General features: G+C 42.9%; 1 protein-coding gene across 1 annotated transcript; it reads right to left on the bottom strand.

Annotated features, from left to right (window-relative positions):
- Positions 1-7,964: 7,964 nt before the first annotated feature.
- GPR83 (G protein-coupled receptor 83) lies at positions 7,965-22,561 on the bottom strand. Its single transcript, XM_007938062.2, has 4 exons — positions 22,175-22,561; positions 15,559-15,684; positions 12,723-12,856; positions 7,965-8,589 (listed from the first exon to the last, which is right to left on the bottom strand). The coding sequence occupies exons 1-4, from the start codon at positions 22,559-22,561 to the stop codon at positions 7,965-7,967; spliced, it is 1,272 nt and encodes a 423-aa protein (XP_007936253.1).
- Positions 22,562-22,902: the final 341 nt, after the last annotated feature.

Genomic DNA, 22,902 nt, shown 5'->3' on the forward strand with positions numbered 1-22,902 from the left:
AGGACCTCAAGGCCCAGCTGGCAATGAGATGGTTTTTGGCCTTGGCAACCTGCCACAGTTAATCAAGCAGGACACCAGAACCTGAAAGTCACTTGTTGTTATTGTTATGTGTTGTCGAGTCAGACCTAACTCATAACGACCCCTCCTTGGGTTTCTGAGGCAGTATCTTGGGAGCTTGTTAAAGGAGCTCTGGTGGCACCATGGTTAAAGCATTGGGCTGCTAACCAAAAGGTTGGTGGTTCAAACCCAACTGCTGCTCCATGGGAGAAAGATGAGGCAGTCTGCTTCTGTAAAGATTTATAGTCTTGAAAACCCTATGGGGCAGTTCTAGTCTGTCCTATAGGGTCTCTATAAGTTGGACTTTACTCTATGGCAGTGGGTTTGGTTTTTGGGTTAAGAGCTTGTTTGGAAGAAGATTCTAACCATAACTGAGCTCAGAAGGCATCCATAAGATCCCACCTTAGTAGAAGAATGGATTCATTGGCCTGCAGAGCTGTAAGGGGTTATGGAGCTCATCTAAGTAAGCATTTCCCAAACTATGTAACCCAAACACAAGTTCACAGGGAAGTTAACAAGTGTTTTACCACCTGTTAGCCCCCAAATATTTCATAATCAAGAAAATCAAGAGACTTGAAGTAAAATTTAAGATTCTTTTCTACATAGCTTTGCAGAAACTTTAAGGTGCTAGTCTCTAAGGATTTTCCAAATGTAGCTGTGTGATTGTTACCAAGTTACTTCAGTTTGCTGAGCCTCCGTTCCCTCATCTGCAACATGGGAATACTAATGCCCATCTCAGGGCATTGCTTTGAGGGTGAAGAAAATCATGAGCTCAGAAGCATTTAGCACAGCACTGCACATAGAAGTCATGGACAAATCTTATTTCCCTTCTCCTTTTCCTATGCCTTCTATTTCTTTCTTTTCAAAATTTCCTCTAGGCCAAGAAAATTACTCCTACTTACAACATTCTGTGAAATTATCTCAGACTAATTTCCTGGGCTCTGGATGGCATCAAAAGAGCTTTTATGGCTCAATGGCTAAAGCACTTAGCTGCAAACCAAAAAGTCAGCAGTTTAACTCACCAGCTGCTCCTTGGGAGATGGCAGTCTGTTTCTGTGAAGACTTACAGCCTTGGAAACACCAGGGGGCAGTTCTACTCTGTCCTATAGTGTCACTATGAGTCAGAATTGACTTGACAGTAGTACAGTTTGTTGGTTTGGATGGCATCAAAGTAAATACGTCTGCAATGAAAACTGTATCAGTTTACAGGATAGAGCAAGCAGTGTCAGGGATCCAGATAAGGGGAGGGAGCCAGGCCCCACTCCCAAGAGGTGGGAAAGTGAGGGAAAGGGAGGCTAAGCCATGGGGATGAGACAGAGTGAGCAGTGGCAGGGATCCAGGCAAGGGGTGGGTGGAGAGGTTTCGAACAGCTAAGGGAGACAAACTTGTCTGCCAGTTTGTCATACTGTGGTGCTTTGCATGTTGCTGTGAGGCTTGAGACTGTGACACTAGTGTTTCAAATACCAGCAGGGTTGCACATGGTGCACAGGTTTCAACACAGCTTACAGACTGAGACAGACCAGGAAGAAGGAAGAGACCATCCACTTTTCAAAGAATTGGCCAGGGAAAACCTTATGAATGGCAGAGAAACTGTGTCTAATACATTACTGTGCAACTTTATGAATAGCACAGAAATATTGTTCAACACAGTGCAGGAGGACAAGCCCCTTAGGTCAGGAGGCTCTCAAAATACAAGTGAGAAAAAGCTGCATCATCTGAGTAGAACCAACGTTACTAATATGGATAAAGTAAAGTTTTTGAGACCTCTATTTGCTGACGTGGCATGACTCAATTTGAGGAGAAACAGCTACAAACATCCATTAATAATCGGAACATGGAATGTATAAAGTATGAATCTAAGAAAATTGGAAGTTGTCAAAAATGAAATGGAACACATAAAGAATGATATCCTAGGCATTACTGAGCTGAAATGGACTGGTTTTGGCCATTTTGAATCAGACAACCATATGATCTACCATCATGGGAATGACAATTTGAAGAGGAATGACATGGCATTCATCATCACAAAGGATGTTTCAAGATCTGTCCTGAACTACAATGCTGTCAGTGATAGGAAAATATCCACATGCCTACAAGGAGGACCAGTTAATACTACTATTATTCAAATTTATGCCCCAACCACCAAGCCAAAGATGAGGAAATTAAAGATATTTATCAACTTCTGCAGTCTGAAATTAACTGAACATGCTTTCAAGATGTATTAATTATCACTGGTGACTGGAATGCAAAAGTTGGAAACAAAGAAGAATCACTGGTATTTGGAAAATTTGGCCTTGGTGACAGAAATAACACTGGAGACAGCGTGATAGAATTTTGCAAGACCAATGACTTACTCATTGCAAATACCTTTTTTCAATAACATAAATGGCAGCTATACATGTGGACTTCACCAAATGGAGTACACAGGAATCAGATTGACTACATCTATGGCAAGAGGCGATGGAAAAGCTCAATATCTTCAGCCAAAACAAGGCCAGGAGCTGATTGTGGAACAGATTTCTAACTGCTCATATACAAGTTCAACTTGAAGTTAAAGATAATTAAAACGAGTCTGTGAGAGACAAAATATGACCTTGAAAATATCCCTCCTGAATTTAGAGACCATCTAAAGAACAAATTTGATGCATTGAACACCAATGACCAAAAACCTAAAGAATTGTGTGATGACATCAAGAACATCATCCATGAAGAAAGCAAGAGGTCATTAAAAACATGAGAAAAGAAGAAAAGACCAACATGGATGTCAGAAGACACTCTGAAACTTGCCCTTAAGCAGAGGATGGCTAAAGCAAATGGAATAAATGACAAGATAAAATTGCTTAACAGACGATTTCAAAGAGCAGCTCGAGCAGACAAAGCCAATTACTATAATGAAATGTGCAAAGACCTGGAGTTAGAAACCCAGAAGGTAAAAATATGCTCAGCATTTCTCAAGCTGAAAGAACTGAAGAAAAAATTTAAGCCTCTAGTTGTAATACTGAAAGATTCTATGAGCAAAATATTGAATGATGCAGGAAACATCAACAGAAGATGAAAGGAATATACAGAGTCCTATACCAAAAAGAACTGGTAGATCTTCATCCATTTCAGGAGGTGGCATATGATCAAGAACCAATGGTATATTGAAGGAAGAAGTTGAAGCTGCACTGAAGGAACTGGCAAAGAACAAGGCTCAGGTATTGACGGAATACTCACTGAGATGTTTCAACAAAGAGATGCCCCGCTGGACCCACTCACTTGGTTATGCCAAGAGATTTGGAAGACAGCTACGTGGCCAACTGACTGAAAGAGATCCATATTTGTACTCATTCCAAAGAAAGGTGATCCCACAGAATGTGGAAATTATTGAACAGTATCCTTAATATCACATGCAAATAAAATCTTACTGAAGATAATTCAAAAATGTTTGCAGCAGTATATTGACAGAGAACTTCCAGAGGTGCAAGTTGGATTCAGAAGAAGATGTGGAACAAGGGATACCATTGCTGATGTCAGATAGATCTTGGCTAAAAGCAAAAAACACCAGAAAGATGTTTACCTGTGTTTCTTGACTGTGCAAAAGCATTTGATTGTGTGGATCATAACAAACTGTGAATAACATTGAGAAGAATGGGAATTCCAGAACTCTTAATTGTACTCTTGAGGAACCTATACATAGACCAGGATGTTGTCATCTGAACAGACGAAAGGGACACTGCATAGTTTAAAATCAAGAAGGGAGTGTGTCAGCGTTGTGTCATTTCACCATACTTATTCAATCTATATGCTGAGCAAATAATCCGAGAAGCTGGACTATATGAAGAACACAGCATCAAGATTAGAGGAAGAATCATTAATAGCCTGTGATATGCTGATGACACAACTTTGCTTGCTGAAGTGAGGATGACTTTGAAGCACTTACTGATGAAGATTGAATATGGATTACATCTCAATATAAAGAAAACAAAAATCTTCACAACTGTACCTATAAGCAGCATCACGATAAATGGAGAAAAGATTGAAGAGAATTCACATTGCTTGGTTCTACAATTGATGTCAATGGAAGCAGCAGTCAGGACATCAGATGATGTATAGCACTGGGCAAGTCAGCTGCAAAGGACCTCTTTAAGTGCTGAGGAACAAAGAGATATCTTCTTGAGGACTAAGGTGCACTTGACACAAGTCATGATATTTTCAATTGCCTCATATTCATGTTAGAGCTGGACAATGAATAAGGAAGACTGAAGAAGAATTGATGCTTTTGAGTTGTGGTGCTGGTGAAGAATGCTGAAAGTACCAAAAAAACAACCAAACTCACTGCTGTGGAGTCAGATCCAACTCATAGCAACCCCTCCTTGGGTTTCCAAGGCAGTATCTCTATGGAAGTAGTTGCCCAGCCTTCCTTTCGAGGAGTGGCTGGTGGGTTTGAACCTCCAGCCTTCTAGTTAGCATGGACTGCTAGAAGAACTAACAAATCTGTCCTGGAGGAAGTACAGCCAGAGTGTTCCTTGGAAGTGAGAATGGCCAGACTTTGTCTCACCTACTTTGGTCATGTTATCACAAGGGACCATTCCCTGGAGAAGGATGTCATGTTTGGTAAGGTGGAGCATCAACGAAAGAGGGTAAGGCCCTCAATGAGATGGATTGACACAGTGGCTGCGGCAATGGGCTCAAGTATAGCAGGGATCACAGGGCTGGCGCAGGACCGGGCAGTGTTTTGTTCTGCTGTGCATAGGGTCACTATGAGTCGGAGTCAACTCAATGGCACCTAACAACAACAACTTACAGGATAGTGGGACACCAGGCCCAAATGAGGCAGAAATCATCATAAACAGGGAATATATACCCACTCTATAAAGCCAGATGTGAAGAGTGCTCTCAAGGCATGGAGGAACAGATGGAGTCCTAGGATAAAACATGGCACACAGATTTATCATCACCAAGGAGGTGACTTGACAGCCAACTGCATGGAGAAAGCACTAGACTAAGAGTCAGAGGTTTGAGGTTTTTGAACTGGGTTTATAATCTCTGATGGTGTAAGTTTCCTTATCTGTAAAATGCAGGTGTCTGAAGTAACAGTTTAGCCCAGTTAGTAAGGTATGTCTGCCTTGAGCATTGTGCTCTCTTAAAAATTCATCTATGTGAGATCAGGTTGACAGCAGCATCTCCAGAGTTGGATGGGAGGCCTGAGAGGCAGTGACTCTGCTTTGATGGTGGAGGAATGATTTGGAAGGGTATCATGAGAATGGTTGCACATCTTGAGGAATATAGTCATTGGCATTTAATTGTGCATGGACAATTTGTTGAAATGGTGTCTCCTTTGCTGTGCTTATTTTCATACACACAAATATATATATATATACAGACACACACACACACATACATAAAAAGAAGAGGGGGGCTGGGGTTTGGGTAGACAGTCTCCAGGCTCTCTTAGTCTAATCCATGCCAACACTTCACTTTAAAGGTCACCACATGTGACACAATCACAAGCCCAGGAGGCACAATCCACTCACCAAAAACATGTTTTATTGAGGCACAGCCATTCACAATACAGTACTTCTTACAGCACATTGGAAAAACTCAAGTGATATGAAAGTCACACTCACAAATACAAATCACTTTTTGCTCAGAGGTACATAGGGAACAAGGGGAAGGTGACAGATAGGGCGCTGACATCTCTTTGCAAGGAGACACAGAAACTAATGGACTGATGGTGAGTTGTCCTCCAGAGAAAGGTCCTCTCTGTAAGTTGGCAGTATTTCTATCCCCACGCTCACCCCCAGAGGAATGGAGTGAAGTTTTCCCCATGAGTTCAAGAGCAGGACGGACTTTTTGCAAGCTCGCTGGCTGTTCTCACTCTGGCTCATAGAATTTCTGTGGCATTGTTAAGACAACAAGGATAGCCATAGTCCCATTGGCATAGGAGATATTTGTTCTGAAAGATCCATTTGGGAATCTCTGTTGGTTAACAAGAGTCCCTGTGTGGCTCAAACAGTTAAATGCCTGGCTACTAACTGGAAGGCCGGTGATTCAAACCCACCTAAAGGTGCCTTGGAAGACAGGCCTGGCGATTTGCTTCCAGAAGATCACAGCCTTGAAAACTCCATGGAGCAGATCTCCTCTGCAGACATGGGGTTGCCGTGAGTTGGAATCTCAAGTGCAACTAAAAATAATCACAACATGGGCTTAGAAGGCACTCTCTGCCCCATGAAAGTCCCTTTATCACCTACTGTTCAGAAGGTGATTATTAGATTTTTGTATCATGAGAAATTCCAAACATTCCCATAAACAGAGAATAGTATAATGAGTCTTCATGTACCATCACCCAGGGAAGCTGATGGTACAGCCTAGTTCAGTTTCAGCTAACAGCCAAGAGATCTGAGTGATCCTTGGACAAACCTGTCTGTCTTGAACCTCAGCTTCCTGCTCAGTTCTATGTCCATGTTTTGCTGCCATGTTCTAGCTGGTGCTAGAAGAAGACCTAAAACTAGTGTGAGAGTAGCAACTGTTTAAGGCTGGCAAAATAAGCTCAATTCTGCCTGCTACATCTCTCTTTTGGGTGACACAGTGCGTCACTCAGGACCAGATGGAAGGTGATGAAAACGTTCAGTCTCTGGAATAAGATTTCTCTGGAAAATTGGGTCTTTAAGGATTAGCATAATTCCATAGGTTTCTGTAAGTGGCACATGAGGCTCTGACAGCCCCAGGTGCCGAGGTGGTGGTCTTTTGATTCTTCTTTCAGAACTGGCTTGAAGAACCCTTATTATTCAGACAACACAAAGAAATGGCCTGTCTAGACAGCTTGTGAGGGTAAGGTGTCTAAGCACAATTATTTCCAGTGTGTTGGAAGCCTGCTCCCTCATCTTCTGTAAAAGCAGAACAATTTTTCACTGCCTCTTGTTTCTAAGTGATTGCAGGGAAGACAGAAGTATGCCTCCTGGCTGAACTCTGTTTCCCAGATTAACATGGTGGCTGTCATCCTAGGGGAGGCACTTCAGCCAGGCCCCTGGGTCCAGTTCTGCCTATGCAGGGACAGTCTTTACCTCACAAGTACTCTACTATATCCCTGTTTCGTGCTTATCATTACAGTCTAAATAAAAAAGTATAACTCAGAAAAAAATAAGTATATACATACACACACAGCTCTACACAAATAGAGAAAAAAAAAAAAAAAAAGCAAGCCCAGAGCGCATTTAAAGACGTTATCATAAGTTGGTGGGATATGGGTGATTTTTATTTTCTTTTTCATGCTTTTCTAAACTTTTACTAATAATTTTTTCTGATATGAGAAATACAGTAATTCTTTCTTTAACATACTCAAGTTGGTCCCTTCTTGCATACAGATGGCCAGGCCACCACAGGATTGTGACACATCCTGGTCCAGCTACTTTAGAAAGCAAGGCATGAAAACCTCAGTGCTAACTCTGGCTTGCCTATCTTTCCCTGGCCAACAAACCTTAGCAAAGCAGAGCTCATTGCATCTGGGGCAACACACTAAAAACTCTATCTTCCTGGCTATGAGTCAGGTTTTCTTGAGTTGAGCAGTAGGGAGGGTTGTACACAAGCCAGTTGCCAGACAGTTGGAGCAATGACTGACTTAACACCCATCTGAGCTGAAGTTGTGCTCAGCTCTCTTGCTCATGCACCAGGATGATATGCTACACAGCGTTTCTTAGATGGGAATTTATAATCATGTGTCTAGATGGTAGTGGCTTATATTTTTCACATTAGATAGTCTTGGGAGGCTAAGCAGAGTATTCTAGAAACTCAAGAGTCCCATGGCTTCTGCGTGAACTTGTTTCCAGCATTGTTAATGGTTGTACGTGAGAGGGAGGCCACTTCTCAGGCTCTTTTCCAACCTTAGCTGGAGATAAATCCCTCCCTCTGCCTTTTCCCAACCTCCTCTAACTCATTGCCACAATGGGCTCCACAGACGACAGGTCTGTCTTCCCAGACTGGAGGTGACAGGAGGGCGGCAGGTTATTGGCTAGTGGGGCCCTCTGGTTGTTGCTCTTTTCTGTCCATGCCACCCTGAAAGAAGGAACAGGGGAGGGTGGCCTGTCCTCCTGAGGCTTGGGCAGCCTTTGGCACATGCTCAGTAATGCCTTCAGCTCAACCCTGAAGTTCTCATTGAGCCAGCAGTAGATGAAAGGGTTGTAGCAGGTGCTGCTCATGGCGAACCAGTGGAAGGCAAAATAGATGGCATTGTTGGTGCGGATGACCTTGCTGGATAGGAGGAGGACATAGCAGTTAAGGGGGAACCAGCAGAGGGCAAAAAGAACCACCACCAGCATCAGCATCTTGATAGTCTTCTTCTTCTTACGCCTCAGGGCAAGGTACTGCTCGGTAGTCACGTCACCAATTGTGTTGCACAGCCACAGCTTCTTGGCCACTCGGGCATAGGCCACCGAGATGATGAAGAGGGGTAGGATGTACAGCAGGATGAAGGTGGCCAGGTCCAGGTACTTCCAGAAGAGGTCAGCAGGCTCAGGGAAGTCTGGTAGGCATAGGGAGCGGATGACGTCCTCACTAAGGGTGGAGGCAGAAGCAGAGACAAAGATATTAGTGTGGAAAGATCTCATCCTAATAAGCACTGACTCTCCCTCCACTAGACTCCTGGTACATCCCTCTGTTGCAGCACTTTTTATGCTGAAGTCTATCTGATTACATTACAGTTTTTTGGCTCCCCTTCTAGGCTGGGAGCTCTATGAAGACAAGGAATGTAGTTGTTGTTAACTGCTACTGAGTCAGCTCCAGTTCATGTTGACCCCATCCACAACAGAACAAAATGCTGCTCAATCCTGCTCCATCCCCATGATTGGTTGTGGAGTCATAGGGTTTTCAGTGTCTGATTTTTGGAAGCAGATTGCCAGGCCTTTCTTCCTAGTCTTTCTTAGTCTGGATAATCCATTGAAACTGGTTCAGCATCATAACTACACACAACCGTCCACTGACAGACAGGTTGTGGCTGTGTGTGAGATGCATGGGCTGGGAATTGAAACTGGGTCTTCCTGGAAGGCGAGAATTCTGTCACTGAACCAACAATGCCCTCATTCTAGTGAAGGAAGGAAACACTGTTGTTGTTAGGTGCTGTCGAGTTGTCTCTGACTCATAATGACCCTGTCTGTGCACAGCAGAACAAAACACTGCCCAGTCCTGTGGCAGCCTCATGCTACATCTGAGCCCATCGTTGAAGCTACTGTGTCAATCCATATTGTTGAGGGCCTTCCCCTTCATCATTGACCCTCCACTTTACCAAGAATGATATCCTTCTCCAGAGAATGGTTCCTTATGACAATATGACCAAAAGAGGTGAGACGAAGTCTGGCCACTCTTGCTTCCAAGGAGCATTCTAGTTACACTTCTTCCAGGACAGATTTGTTAGTCCTTTTAGCAGACTATGATACTCTTAGCATTCTTCTCCAAATCAAAAGCATTAACTCTTTTTCGGTCTTCCTTATTAATTGTCCAGCTCTCACATGCATAAGAGGTGACTGAAAGTACCATGGCTTGGCTTAGGCGCACCTTAGTCTTCAAGGAGACATCTTTGCTCTTCATCACTTGAAAGAGGTCTTTTGCAGCAGATTTGCCCAATGAAATACGTCATCTGATGTCTTGGCTGCTGTTTCCATTGGTGTTGATTGTAGAACCAAGTAATATGAAGTCCTTGACAACTTCAACCTTTTCTCTGTTTATCGTGAAGCTATTTATTGGACCAGTTGTGAGGATTTTTGTTTTCTTTATATTGAGGTATAATCCATACTGCAGACTGTAGTCTTTAATCTTCAAGTCATCCTCACTTTCAGCAAGCAAAGCTGTGTCATCTGCATACTGCAGGTTGTTAATGAGTCTTCCTCCAATCCTGATGCCACATTCCTCTTAATATAATCCAGCTTCTCTCATTATTTGCTCAGCATACAAGTTGAATAAGTATGGTGAAAGGATACAACCTTGACACACTCCCTTCTTGATTTTGAACCATGCAATATCCCCTTGTTTTGTTCAAAAGACAGCCTCCTGATCTATGTACACTTTCCTCATGAGTGCAATCAAGTGTTCTGGAATTCCCATTCTTCTCAATGTTATCCATAATTTGTTATGATCCACACAATCAAATACTTTTGCATAGTCAATAAAACATAAGACAGTAGTGTCCCTAATCTTAGAATTAATTCATCCTTGGAAAATCATGGATTCATGAAACTTGGAATTTCCCGTTGTACTATCCACTCTCAATTCAGAGCAAAACAAAGGTATGGGATGAAGATATGAATGCCTTTGAGAATGTTGAGTGGCAAAGCCTGAACTAACCCATTATTTGTACCTTCTACCACACATACAACAACTGTTTATTTCATATGGAATGCATCTCTCATCTCTTTATGCTTTTTAGTGATATCCACGAGGCTGGGTGTTCCTGTAAGTGCATCACTAGTGAAAGCAAGAGAAAGCTCTATTTGTTTCTGTTAGCAGTAAAAAAAAAAAAGTGCTTCATGCTTGAATGCTGGTGGGGGATCTAGGTATTTGATTAAATATCCTAGAAGTCATAAAAGGAGTACTTATAACTTAATTAAAAATGATAAATTAACTGAAATCAGCCATTGGGATTGGTTTCTTTCGACAACTGTCAATTGGACTGCTTTGTGCCTTAGTTTGCTCATTTGTAAAATGTGAATAATCTTCTCAGAAATGAGGGCAAGAGAGGGAATGTGAGAGTCCTTTTAAAATACAGGGTGTGGAAGGACATTCACATAAGCGGATGGACTTGTGGGGCTTCATCCTCTTCTTTTTGCTTGTTTGCTATTTCTGGTTGTATGAGTAAAAGAGCGAGGCACTATGCCATCACAGCTAGGTGCTAGGGACACACACACACACAAAGCCAAACTCACTGCTGTCAAGTTGGCTCTGACTCATAGCAACCCCTCCTTGGATTTCCGAGGTGGTATCTCTACGGAAGTAGATTGCCCAGTCTTCCTTCCGAGGAGTGGCTGGTGGGTTTGAACTGCCAGCCTTCAGGTTAGCAGTCAAGTGCCTTAGGCACTAAGCCACCAGAGCTCCTACTAGGGACACAGTGGTAGCAAAATCAGAAATGGGCCCAGCACTTTCCAAAATTACAATCTAACAGAGAAGACTGCCTTTAATGAACTGGTACACACATGAGGGTTTAAATTTTAAAAACCGAGTGCTTTGAGAGAAAGAATTCTCATTTTATGAGAGCATACTAGTAAAGAAACCTAAGCTAGAATAGTAGGTGGGAAAGTAGAGAGTTCTACTTCAGACATTTAGACACATACATATTTCTGTCTTTAGGTGTGGGCTAAAATCAGGGCTTCAAACTGGTTCATTTTGGTTTGACCCCTGCAGAGAATTAGCATTTCCATCCTAAATATATTGAATCAGAATCTACATTTTAACAAGATGTACATATAAGAATTATGAAGCTCTGGCAGCACAGTGCCTAAGACATTTGACCACTACCAGCAGGTTGGCAGTTCAAACCCCCCAGCCACTCTGTGGAAAGAAGATAGGGCAATCTACTTCTATAAAGATTTACAGACTCAGAAATCCAATGGGGGTCACTATGAGTCGGTTGGCAGTGAGTTTGGTTTTTTGGCTTATACATAAGAATTACCTGGGGATCTATAAGAATCATCTGGAGATCTTGTTAACCTGTAGATTCTGATTAGCATATCTGGAATGGAAATGCAAATTCTCACAAGAGGTCGAATCAGAATGAACTGGTTTGAATCTCTAATTTAAACATTGCTCTTTTTAAACAAGGCCTTGAAGGTTTCAATCTCAGTCTGGGAGTACATGCCCCCTAGTGACAGAAGTTGATAACCGTTGTTCTGCCCACTCAGATGAACTAGAAAGAGAATAACGAAGAAGCTAGTTGTTTCCTTCAGTGTTAAAATTCCTGCCTTCCCTGTGGGAGACCCTGGTCCAATTCCCAACCATTGGATCTCATGTGCAGCCCACTCATCTGTCAGGACAAGCTGATATGTTGCTATGATACTAAATAGGCTTCAGCAGAGCTTCCAGGCTAAGACAGTCTAAGAAAGACCTGACTACCTACTTCCGAAAATCAGACAGTGGAAATCCTATGGATCACAAAGGTCCAATCCCTGACAGATTCATGGGCCTGGTGCAGGAGCAGGCAGTGTTTCATTCTGTTGTGGTGTTGTCATGAGTCAGGGACCAATTTGACTGTAGCTAACAACAAGGAGTTCTGGTGGCACTGTGGTTAAGGCATTTGACTGCTAACCAAAAGGTCAGTGGTTTGAGCCCACCAGCCACCCCACAGGAAAAAGATGAGGTAGTCTGCTTCCGTTAAGATTCACAGCCTTGGAAACCCTATGGGGGTTACTATGGATTGGAAACAGTTCTATGGCAGTGCATTTGGTTTTTGGTTTTGGAACAGCAGCAAAATTGTTGAGAAGAGAGAAAGTAAAAAAAAAATGCAGAGGATAGGCATGCACCAAGAAACCACCAAGAAGTTAAGGGAACTCATCAGTGACTGTGCCATGTTGTGGATTCAGAAGGGGCTCAGCTTTCCCCCTTGTCAAGGCTCCAGGAGATGCCTGACGGTTGACTCAGAAGAACACAGGAAGCCAGCCTCTCAATGTCCCCAGGACACTCAGTATTGGTTAGCTGCACCTCACCTATACTTGAAGGTAAATAATTTCTGGCAGATAGCATGTGGGAGCGAAAAGAACGTAGCCATGGTCCAGATGACAACGATGTAGATGACGCCTTTTGTGATTGAGATCCGGGGTTTAAGCGGATGCATAATGACCTAGAACACAAGCAAACCATGCATCGTTGGCTAGAGAAGTTTTGAAGCAAATGAGAAATTCAGATGATCCAACTCACTTGTCACTGCCCATTAGGGCAGGTGCTCTTAGTCAGGCAGCCTTTGCGTTCATCACTGGGGCCCTGAGCTGCACTGGCCATGCCCCCCATCCCCCACCCCACAGCCCTTCTCCGGGGGCAGAAAGAGGTTGTCATCTGGGCTCACTGACACCTGGCAGTTCAAATGCCTTTTCTTTTTTTGCATTTGATATCACTTTTTAAATAAAATAATTTCTTTTTGTTGTTGATGTTGAAAATATACACAGGAGAATATAGACCAGTTCAACAATTTCTACACGTACGATTCCGTGACATTTCTTGTATTCTTTAAGTTGTACAGCCAATCTCACCCTCCTTTTCCAGACTGTCTCTTCCCCATTAACATAAACGCCCTGCCCAGGAGCTTCCTATCTAACCTTGCTGAGTTGCTGTTGTCAGCCTGATCCCATATAGTTCTTTAAAAGAACACAACATTCAAGGTAGACATTCTTCACTATTAAGTTAAACTACTGTTGGATTTTAAGACAACTTCAGGGGATTTTTTTTTATTTAAGGTTTAATGGTGATCTTAAGGCAACAGTTTCAGGAGTTCATTCAGCCTCCATGGTCCCAGAAGGTCTGGGATCAATGAGAATCAAATGCCTCTTGCCAGTCATATCCAGACAAAGCTGGGATCCAGGGAGAGGACCTGGGAGGAGTCAGCTTGCACAGCGCTCACACCAATGCCAGCAATGCCACACTGGGAACTGAGTTCTTCTTCCCATGATCCTAGCTCACCTAGGTTTTGAGGGGCTCTGAGAGTCTGAAGGTGACAGACATGAAGGGGAACCCTAATCATTTATCATGGGAAGCTGCACTGACATTTACTTGGATGTACACAACATTGTTTATGAAAGGTGTGTCTAGAATTGCAATGGAGCCCAGCTGTTTTACACTTATTGTAAAACCAGGCTTCAAGTTGAAATTCATCTTGGAATTGCTACTTCATGTCAATCAATTCTTCTAAGAGGTTTCAACAAAGACTTGGGAATTTAAAAACATTCTCATTTTAAGATTAGAATTGTTCTTCCCTTTTTTCTAAATACTTTATTTTTTTTTGATGTTGTTGTTGAAATTATACACAGTAGAACACACACCAGTTCAACAATTTCTACATGAACAATTCAGTGACATTAATTACATTCTTCAAGTTGTGCAACCATTCTCATCCTTTTTTTCTGAACCATTCTTTCCCCATTAATGTAAGCTCACTGCCCACTAAGCTGCCTATCTAACTTCTCTAGGTACTGCTGTCAATTTGATCTTATACAGACAGTTCTTTAAAAGAGCACAGTGCTCAAGGCAGATGTTCTTTGCTAGTTAAGCTAAACTATTGTCTGGTTTAAAAAAGACTTCAGAAGGAATTTTTCATTTCAAGTTTAAAGATTATCTCAGGGCAATAGTTTGTGGGTTCATCCAGCCTCAATGGCACCAAAAAATCTGTATTGCATGAGAATATAAAATTCTGTTCTACATTTTTCCCCTTTCAATTAGGATTATTCTATCAGATAGTTGATCAAAACTAAATTGCATCTCTGAATCTCCATTTTTGCACCCTGCTGCTCCTTGGCCCTTGTTGCACCTCATGGTATTACTCAGAATACACCCCATCTCTTTGTCCCAATGGCCATACTCTGTACTGACCTGTTGTTGTTGTTGTTATGTGCCGTGGAGTCGGATCCAACTCATAGCGACCCCTCCTTGGGTTTCTCAGGCAGTATCACTACAGAAGTAGATTGCCCAACCTTCCTTCTGAGGAAGGTGGGTTTGAACCGCCTGACTGGTGGGTTTGAACCACCAGCCTTCTGGTTAGCAGTCAAATACTTTAGGCACTATGCTACCAGAGCTCCTATATTGACCTGTAGGCTCCCTTGAATCTTCTCAAAGCAGGTGGCCCAGTGATCAGAGCCTTGGTTTAGAATCATACAGACCTCAGTTCTAACCTGCCCTTGTCATTCATCAGGTATATAAAAGATGCTTTTCTGAACCTCCATTCTGTGATTTAGTGGGGGCCTGAGTATGCAACATGGTTCATTGTGTAGTATGTTCAGGGAGTGAAGCCATGCTCTCCAGGATGAACATCTTCAGGTCTTCCTTGGTTTCCCTCACCTGGCCAGCCTAGATGTTTCCAAAAGGGTAGAACAGCAAGCAAGCAAGGCCTGCCCCTGAATTCTACTATTCTCCACCCTAGATACCACTCCTGTCACCTGGACACCCAAGCCTGCTTTCCTCCTTGACAGCCTGGACCAATGAACCACCACTCCATCTCCCAGTCAGAAGCATGTCTCTGATCTGTAATTATTTGCCTCTCTTTTCAGTAGTGTTTTTCAATGTTTGTTATTCTACTCCCAAAACAAGCTCATCAGTTTCTGAGACAGAAAATGCCAGCACTGAATTTGTGACATCAGAAATCCTTGCTGAAACATCACATGGGGAAGAATTTTTGCAACATCTATGACAGAGGGTTTACTTTCTAATGTAAGTGCTCATATTGACAAATACACTAATTGAACAAGTGGATGATAACATTGTCATGAGAGATCCTGGCAGCCCCTTGAAAGCAAAGCCAGAGTGGGAAGGACAGACCATTAAGGTAGGTGTCCTCACCTGATGGCGGTCCACAGCAATGGCTGTCAGTGTCAGTGCTGAGACGTGCAGGGAGCAGTACTGGGCGAAGCGGCTGACGTGGCACATGCCCTTCCCAAACACCCATGTGCTGTTCACAAATCGGACCTGGAGATGAACCCACAGAAGTCAGGAGACACATGACCTTGACTTTGATACCCAGCACCCCATGGGAAACATCTCCCCCTCCAACAGAGTTCTCTTCCCACTCCTCCCTTCTTCCTGAAACATGGGTCACATGCGATCTCTCTAGCACTCTTCATTCTTCATTCATTCAGTTCAAAGAACATGCTGTTGGAGCCAAGCCCTGCATTAGGTGCCAGGAGATCTTGGGAAGGATGTGGGCTTTGGAGTCAGACTTCCCATTTCTAATAGTTTCTGGCCATGTAACATTGGGCAACGGATGCAATCTCTCTACATCTCAGTTTCTTCATTTGCAATAAAGACTTAAAAATCTATACCTCAAAAGCTTTCTGTAAGGACTAAATTTTTAAAAAGTCTGTGAAAGGCAGAACATTGTGTCTTACAGATTGTCAGAAAGCTATTGTTAGAAATAAATAGTAGCTATTTTTTATGAGTAATAAGAAAATTCATTCTTGGCCTATGTGGACTTCAGTCAAATGGGGAAGACACATCTGAAAACTTACAACACAGTGTAGTCTGAGCTAGCAAATCTTGACTAAAGCAGGCCTTGGAACTCATCCTTTGGGAGGGGGATTCAGGGTTCTAGAGAGGTATGAGTTGGGGGCTGGGTAGGCAGATGAATTTTCTCTAGTAGGGAGAGAAGACAAGCTCAGTGAACAATATGGGGGCCCCAGGAGCAGGCTGAGGGCTCATCCCACAAACCCAGGACTGTTCACTCACTCAGTTAGTACTTGAGCAGCTTCTGTGAGCCATTCCTCATGCCTGAGATAGATGGAAGATGGATTCTGACCAAGGAGCTTCCAGTTTACACAGAGGAGGACTTACCTAACCCTGATGTAAGACAGAAAGTAAACAGTGCCCTCAGAAGGCTCAGACAAAGAGCCTTGATGTAGGCGTGGGCAGGAGAGAGAGATGATACAGATAGAAAGAGAGAAGTCAGCCAGACAGAAAAAGTAGTATTGTGGTTTGTAGCATCATTTTGCCACTTTTATCTGTTACCTTGGGCAAATATTTATAGCCTGTAGGCCTCACTTCCACTACTCATCTGTCAGTTTTAGTACTGTTGTGGCTTTTGATTGGTTGTGATGCTTGAAACCATGCCACCAGTATTTCAAATACCAACAGTGTCACCCATGGTGGACAGGCTTAAGTGGAGCATTCAGACAAAGACAGACTAGGAAGAATGACCTGGTGATCTACTTAAAAAAAAAAACTGGCCAGTGAAAACATTATGAACAGCAGTGGAACACTGTCTAATATATTGTGCCAGAAGAAGAGCCCCTCAGGTTGGAAGACACTCAAAGTATGAATGGGGAAGAGCTGCCACCTCAAAGTAGAGTTGACCTTAATGACATGGATGGAGTAAAGTTTTGGGGACCTTCATTAGCAAATGAAGTCATGTGGCATGACTCAAAATGAGATGAAACAGCTGAAAACATTCATTAATAATGAGAACATAGAATGTACAAAGTATGAATTTAAGAAAATTGCAGTCATCCAAAATGAAGTAGAATGCATAAAGATCAATATACTAAGCATTAGTGAGCTGAAATGGATTGATATTGACCGTTTTGACTTGGACAATCATATGGCCTACTATGTCAGAAATGACAAATTATATAGGGAAGGCATCAAATTCATTGTCAAAAAGATTTTTCCTGAAGTACAACACTGTCAGTGATAGCATAATATCCATATGTCTACAAGGAAGATCACAAGTTAATAACACTATTATACAAATTTATGCACCAACCATTAATGCCAAATATAAGAAAGTGAAGATTTTTACCAACTTCTGCAGTCTGAAATTGATCAAACATGCAATTAAGATGTACTAACCATTACTGGTGATTGAAATGGGAAAGTCTGAAACAAAGAAGCAGCATCAGCAGGTGGAAAATATGGCACTGGTGATAGAAATGATGACATAATTCTATAATGATGGCATTATAGAATTTGCAAGACCAATGACTTATTCATTGCAAATACCTTTCTTAAACAACATAAACAGCAAGTATATATGTGGACCTCACCGGCTGGAATGCCCAGGAATCAGATCAATTACATCTGTGGGAAGAGATGATGGAGAAGCTCAATATAATCAGTCAGGACAAAATCAGGAGCCAACTATGAACAGGCCATCAATTATTCACATGAAAGTTTAAATTGAAGCTGAAGGCAATTTAAACAAATAATTGAGGGCCAAAGTACAACTTTGAGTATATCTCACCTGAATTTAGAGACCATCTCAAGAATAGATTTGACACATTGAACACTAATGACTGAAGACCAGATGAGTTGTGGGATGACATCCAGAACATACATGAAGAAAGCAAAAGGCCATTTACTAGAAAGAGAAAAAGAAGGACCAAAATAGATCTCAGAAGAGATTCTGAAACTTGATCTTGAACATACAGTAACTAAAGTGAATGGAAGAAATGATGAAGTAAAAGATCTGAGCAGAAGATTTCAAAGGGTGGTTTGGGGAGACAAAGTAAGTATAATGAAATGTGCAAAGACCTGAACTTAGAAGACCAAAAAGGAAGAACATGCTTGGCATTTCTCAAGCTGAAATAACTGAAGAATTCAAACCTTGCATTTCAATACTGAAGGATTCTATGGACAAAACATTGCATAATGTAGAAAACACCAAAAGAAGATGGAAGGAATACACAGTCACAGTACAAGAAAAAAAAATGATTAATGTTCAACGATTTCAGGAGGTAGCATATGATCTAGAACTAATGGTACTGAAGGAAGAATTCTAATCTGGACTGAAGGCTTGATGACAAACAAGGCTCAGGAATGGATGGAATACCCATTGAGATGTCTCAACAAATGGATGCAGTGCTGGAGGCACTCAATCATTTATGCCAAGAAATTTGGAAGACAGCTACCTGGTCAATCTACTGGAACAGATCCAGATTTGTGCCCATTCCAAAGAAAGATAGTCCAACAGAATCTGGAAATTATCTGACATTATCATTAATAACACACACAAGTAAAATTTTGCTGAAGATATTTCAACAATGGTTGCAGCAGTATATTGACAGGGAACCTCCAGAAATGCAAACCGGATTCAGAAGAGAATGTGGAATGCGGGATATCATTGCTGATGTCAGATGGATCTTGGCTGAGAGCAGAGAATACCAGAAAGATGTTTACCAGTGTTTTATCGACAATGCAAAGGCATTTTACCATGCAGATCATGACATGTTATGGGTAATCTTGCAAAGAACAGGAATTCATGGTGCTCGTGAGGACCCTGTACATGGACCAAGAGACAGTCGTTCAAACAGGGGACTGCATGGTTTAAAATCAGGAAAGGTATCTGTCAGGGTTGTATCTTTCACTATATTTAGTCAATGTATATGCTGAACAAATAATCTGAGAAGCTGGACTATATGAAGAACAATGGGACATTAGGAGTGGAGGAAGACTCATCAACAACCTGCTGTATGCAGATGACACAGACTACTTGCTGAAAGTGAAGATAACTTGAAGTACTTACCGATGAAGATCAAAGACTACAGCCTTCAGTATGGATTACACCTCAATGTAAACAAAAGAAGAAAAAAAAAATCCTCACAACTGCACCAATAAGCAGAATCATAGTAAATGGAGATAAGATTGAATTGTCAAGTATTTCATTTTACTTGGATCCACCATCAACGCCCATGGAAGGAGCAATTAAGAAATCAAACAACATATTGCATTGGGCCAATGTGCTGCAAATGACCTCTTGAAAGTGTTCAAAAGCAAAGATTTCACTTTGAGAACTAAGGTACACCTGACCCAGGCAATGGTGTTTTTAATCACCTCATATGCATGCAAAAGCTGGACAATGAATAAGGAAGACCAAAGAAGAATTGATATATTTGAATTATGGCGTTGGCAAAAAGTGTTAAATATACCATAGACTGGGAGAAGAATGAGGTCTTGAAAGAAGTATAGCCAGAATGTTCCTTAGAAGGGAGGATGACAAGACTTTCTCATGTATTTTGGACATGTTTTCAGGAAGGATCAGTTCCTGGAAAAGGACATCATGCTTGGTAAAGCAGAAAGTCAGCGAAATAGAGGAAGACCCTCAACAAGGTGGATTGACATTGTGGCTGCAGCAACGAACTCAAACATCACAATGATTGTGAGGATGACACAGGACTGGGCAGTGTTTTGTTTTGTTGTACATAGGGTCAGAACTGACTTGACGGCACCTGACAACAACAACAACAGTCCTTACTTTCTTTGCATGTGAAATGGGGCTCTCCACTTTCACATGGTTGTTACGAAAATCAGATAAGATAGATAATACACGTAAAGTAGGTACAACAGTGTGTAGTACACAGTGAGTACTTAACAAAGCTAACTGCCATTATTATAATATATGAGATCTCTAACATGAGCTTTAAAGAGTAGATGAGATTTGCACATGTGTAGATAAGAACAATGGGCATGTGCACAGGATCAAAAATCCCAGGATTGTGGGAATTTAGCTAGAGTGTGTGGATATGGGTTGTGAATGACAAATCTGGCCAGATCATGACATGAGGACAGCATACTGTGGACTTCACACTCTTTTGGGGAGGCAGGGAGGAGCCATTGAAAGCTTTCTGGCTGTCCAGGAACATTATAGAGCTAGGAACCTTCAACTACTTCTACTTCTCACCGCCTACCTTCAATCCATTACCAAATCCAAGCAGTTCTGCCTCTAAATAGTTTTGAAATCTATTCCCTCTTCCATCCCAAAGCTATGCTCCTAGTTGAGTCCACCATCATCTCATCTGCACTTTTCTAGCCTCCTAACACCTTTCCCTGTTCTCCAGTCTTGTCCTCTTTTAATTTATCCCTTGCATTGCTGACAGCATTTTTCTTAACCAAAAATCTGATTATTGTTACCCTCCAGCTCAGAATCCTTATTGGCTCCCTGTGCTCTCAGGACAAAGCCAGATGCCTTACCAGAGTATCTGGGCCCATTCACAGCCTTACCCCAACCTTCCTTTCTGGCTTCCTTCCCATTCTTCTCTCCCTTTGCCCTACTCCTTCACTGTGCTTCCAGCCTCCCCTGCTCCAGTTACACTGAACCACTCAACATTCCCTCAACACACCATCAACTGTCAACTGGACTGCTTTGTGCCCTAGTTTGCTCATTTGTAAAATGTGAATAATCTTCTCAGACATGAGGGCAAGAGAGGGAATGTGAGATTCCTTTTAAAATACAGGGTGTGGAAGGACATTCACATAAGTGGATGGACTTGTGGGGCTTCACCCTCTTTTTGCTTGTTTGCTATTTCTGGTTGTATGAGTAAAAGAGTGAGAGAGATAAACAAATACTGCTCTGGTAATAACTCAAATGACAATAAAATTATTCTATAATTTGAAAAAATTGACTCATACTTCAGAAACATGAGGTATCATAACTGTCATCATGATCTGGCAGTCATAGTCCTTGAAGATCTAAATCATCCATGAGAACCACAGAGGGGCAGACACCACACACCACCAATGCAGAGCAGCCAGCGTTAGAGGAGGAAGCCTTGTATGTAAATGCCCCTGCCCATCCCAGCTCAGCGGGCCAAGCCTATCTCACTCTCATCTCCTCCCCAACACAGCTTCACTGTCACACCACAGAAGGGAGATGTCATTTAAAGAAGCTGTCTAGGACAACACACTTAATGTTCCATTAACAATGAGCAATTATTTGATATTCCAGCACAAAGCAGCATCCCATGGCGGAGGGAGTATCTAAAAGGCTGCACTTCAAGGACAGGGGGTGACCTAACAATCTTTGTGGACTCTTCTGGGGCTGTGGTTTACAGTTCAATTATCAAGCACACCCATGCCCAGTGGGGTGGCAGAGAAAATAAATGGTCATTCATTCACCACTGGCTGCACATACTCCAATCACTGACCCAGTGACATATGCAGAAGCTATATGCAGAAGCTCTGACTGAAAAGGTGGGAGGAGAAAGAGAGGAGATGGAAAAATGTATAACGCAGGAAGGGTCATAAATAGGTGACAGAAAGAAGAAGAATCACAGAGAGAAGGAAGGGTAAAGACACAAGGAGACAGAGTGGAGAAACCAAAACACATCAGAGAGAGAAAGAGAAAAGAGAACAGAGACAGAAAGACAGAATGACACAGAGAAAGACACTAAAAGAGACAGAAAAACAGTAGAATGTTGAGGGATGAGAGCAAGTAAGAAAAGAGACTGGGGGAGACAGGCAGGGAGGAAAGAAAGACAGTCCCACACAGAAATTGGGGGGCGAGGAGACAAAGGAGAAACCCCCAAGAAAGAGAATAATAGAAAGAGACAGAATGGCAGAGACAGGGAGTTGAGACATGAGCCAGAGACTAAGAAAGCCAGTGAGCTGGAGCGGAGGGGTGGGGGGTAGTCTAGCCAGGACGAAGGTGAGCCAGCCAAGCCTGGACCGCAGCCAGCCGCCCTAGCCTTACCAAAGTGAAAGGTGTGTTGAGGAGTGTGATCATGATGTCAGCGACAGCCAGGTTGACAATGAAGAGGCTGGTGGCCGAGTGCATTCTCTGGTTCTTGAAGATGACATGACACACCAAGACGTTCCCAAAGAGCGAGAAGATGATGATGAAGGAGTAAGCCACGATGAGCAGGGCTTTCACCGTGGGGTCCTGGGACTCGGCCCCGTACCTCCTCCTGCCCACAAAGTTCTGCCAGTCCGAAAAGGTGTAGTTGTTCCAGGAGAAGAAGTGAGAGGCGTTGGGCGCGGCGAGCGCCGCCTCCAGGCTCTGGTTGTCCCCGCCGCTCTCGGGGCCCTCGGTGGCTTGCACTGAGTGCAGGAGGCAGAGCACCAAGAAGTGAGGGAGCATTCTGCAGGGGCCACTTTTCGGTGGGACTCCGCAGTCGTGATCTCGCCGCAGGTCCCGGTGAATAGTCGGGTGCGGGCAAAAGGGGGCACAGGGCTGTTCCGAGGAGAACCTTCTGGACTGAGCGGAGCACGGCTCACCGGCCCCTGTGCCCAGCCGGACGCCCGCTCGCTGGCTGCCACTAGCCCTCGACTGGCACACTCAGGTTTTGTTTCGGCACTTTTATTTCTCTGCTCCCACCAGGCTGCTACCGAGCGCCTCTGCCTATTGGGTAGCCTAGAGTCTCTCCCAGCGACGGTGACGCGCTCTGACTCTGACAAGCCTAATCCCCCACTTTGCCTGGC

The sequence above is a fragment of the Orycteropus afer genome, unplaced genomic scaffold, assembly GCF_000298275.1.
Source record: "Orycteropus afer afer isolate SDZICR_OR568_19922 unplaced genomic scaffold, OryAfe1.0 scaffold00047, whole genome shotgun sequence".
Classification (NCBI taxonomy): domain Eukaryota; kingdom Metazoa; phylum Chordata; class Mammalia; order Tubulidentata; family Orycteropodidae; genus Orycteropus; species Orycteropus afer.

What these genes read in the sequence shown, in the direction of transcription:
- GPR83 (XM_007938062.2), bottom strand. Translation starts at nt 22,561, where the DNA reads ATGCTCCCTCACTTCTTGGTGCTCTGCCTCCTGCACTCAGTGCAAGCC. An exon ending in TTGCTGTGGACCGCCATCAG is followed by an intron (nt 12,857 to 15,558) that starts GTGAGGACACCT and finishes CTTGTGTTCTAG; the next exon opens with GTCATTATGCATCCGCTTAA. An exon ending in TTATTTACCTTCAAGTATAG is followed by an intron (nt 8,590 to 12,722) that starts GTGAGGTGCAGC and finishes CTCCACCCTTAG; the next exon opens with TGAGGACGTCATCCGCTCCC.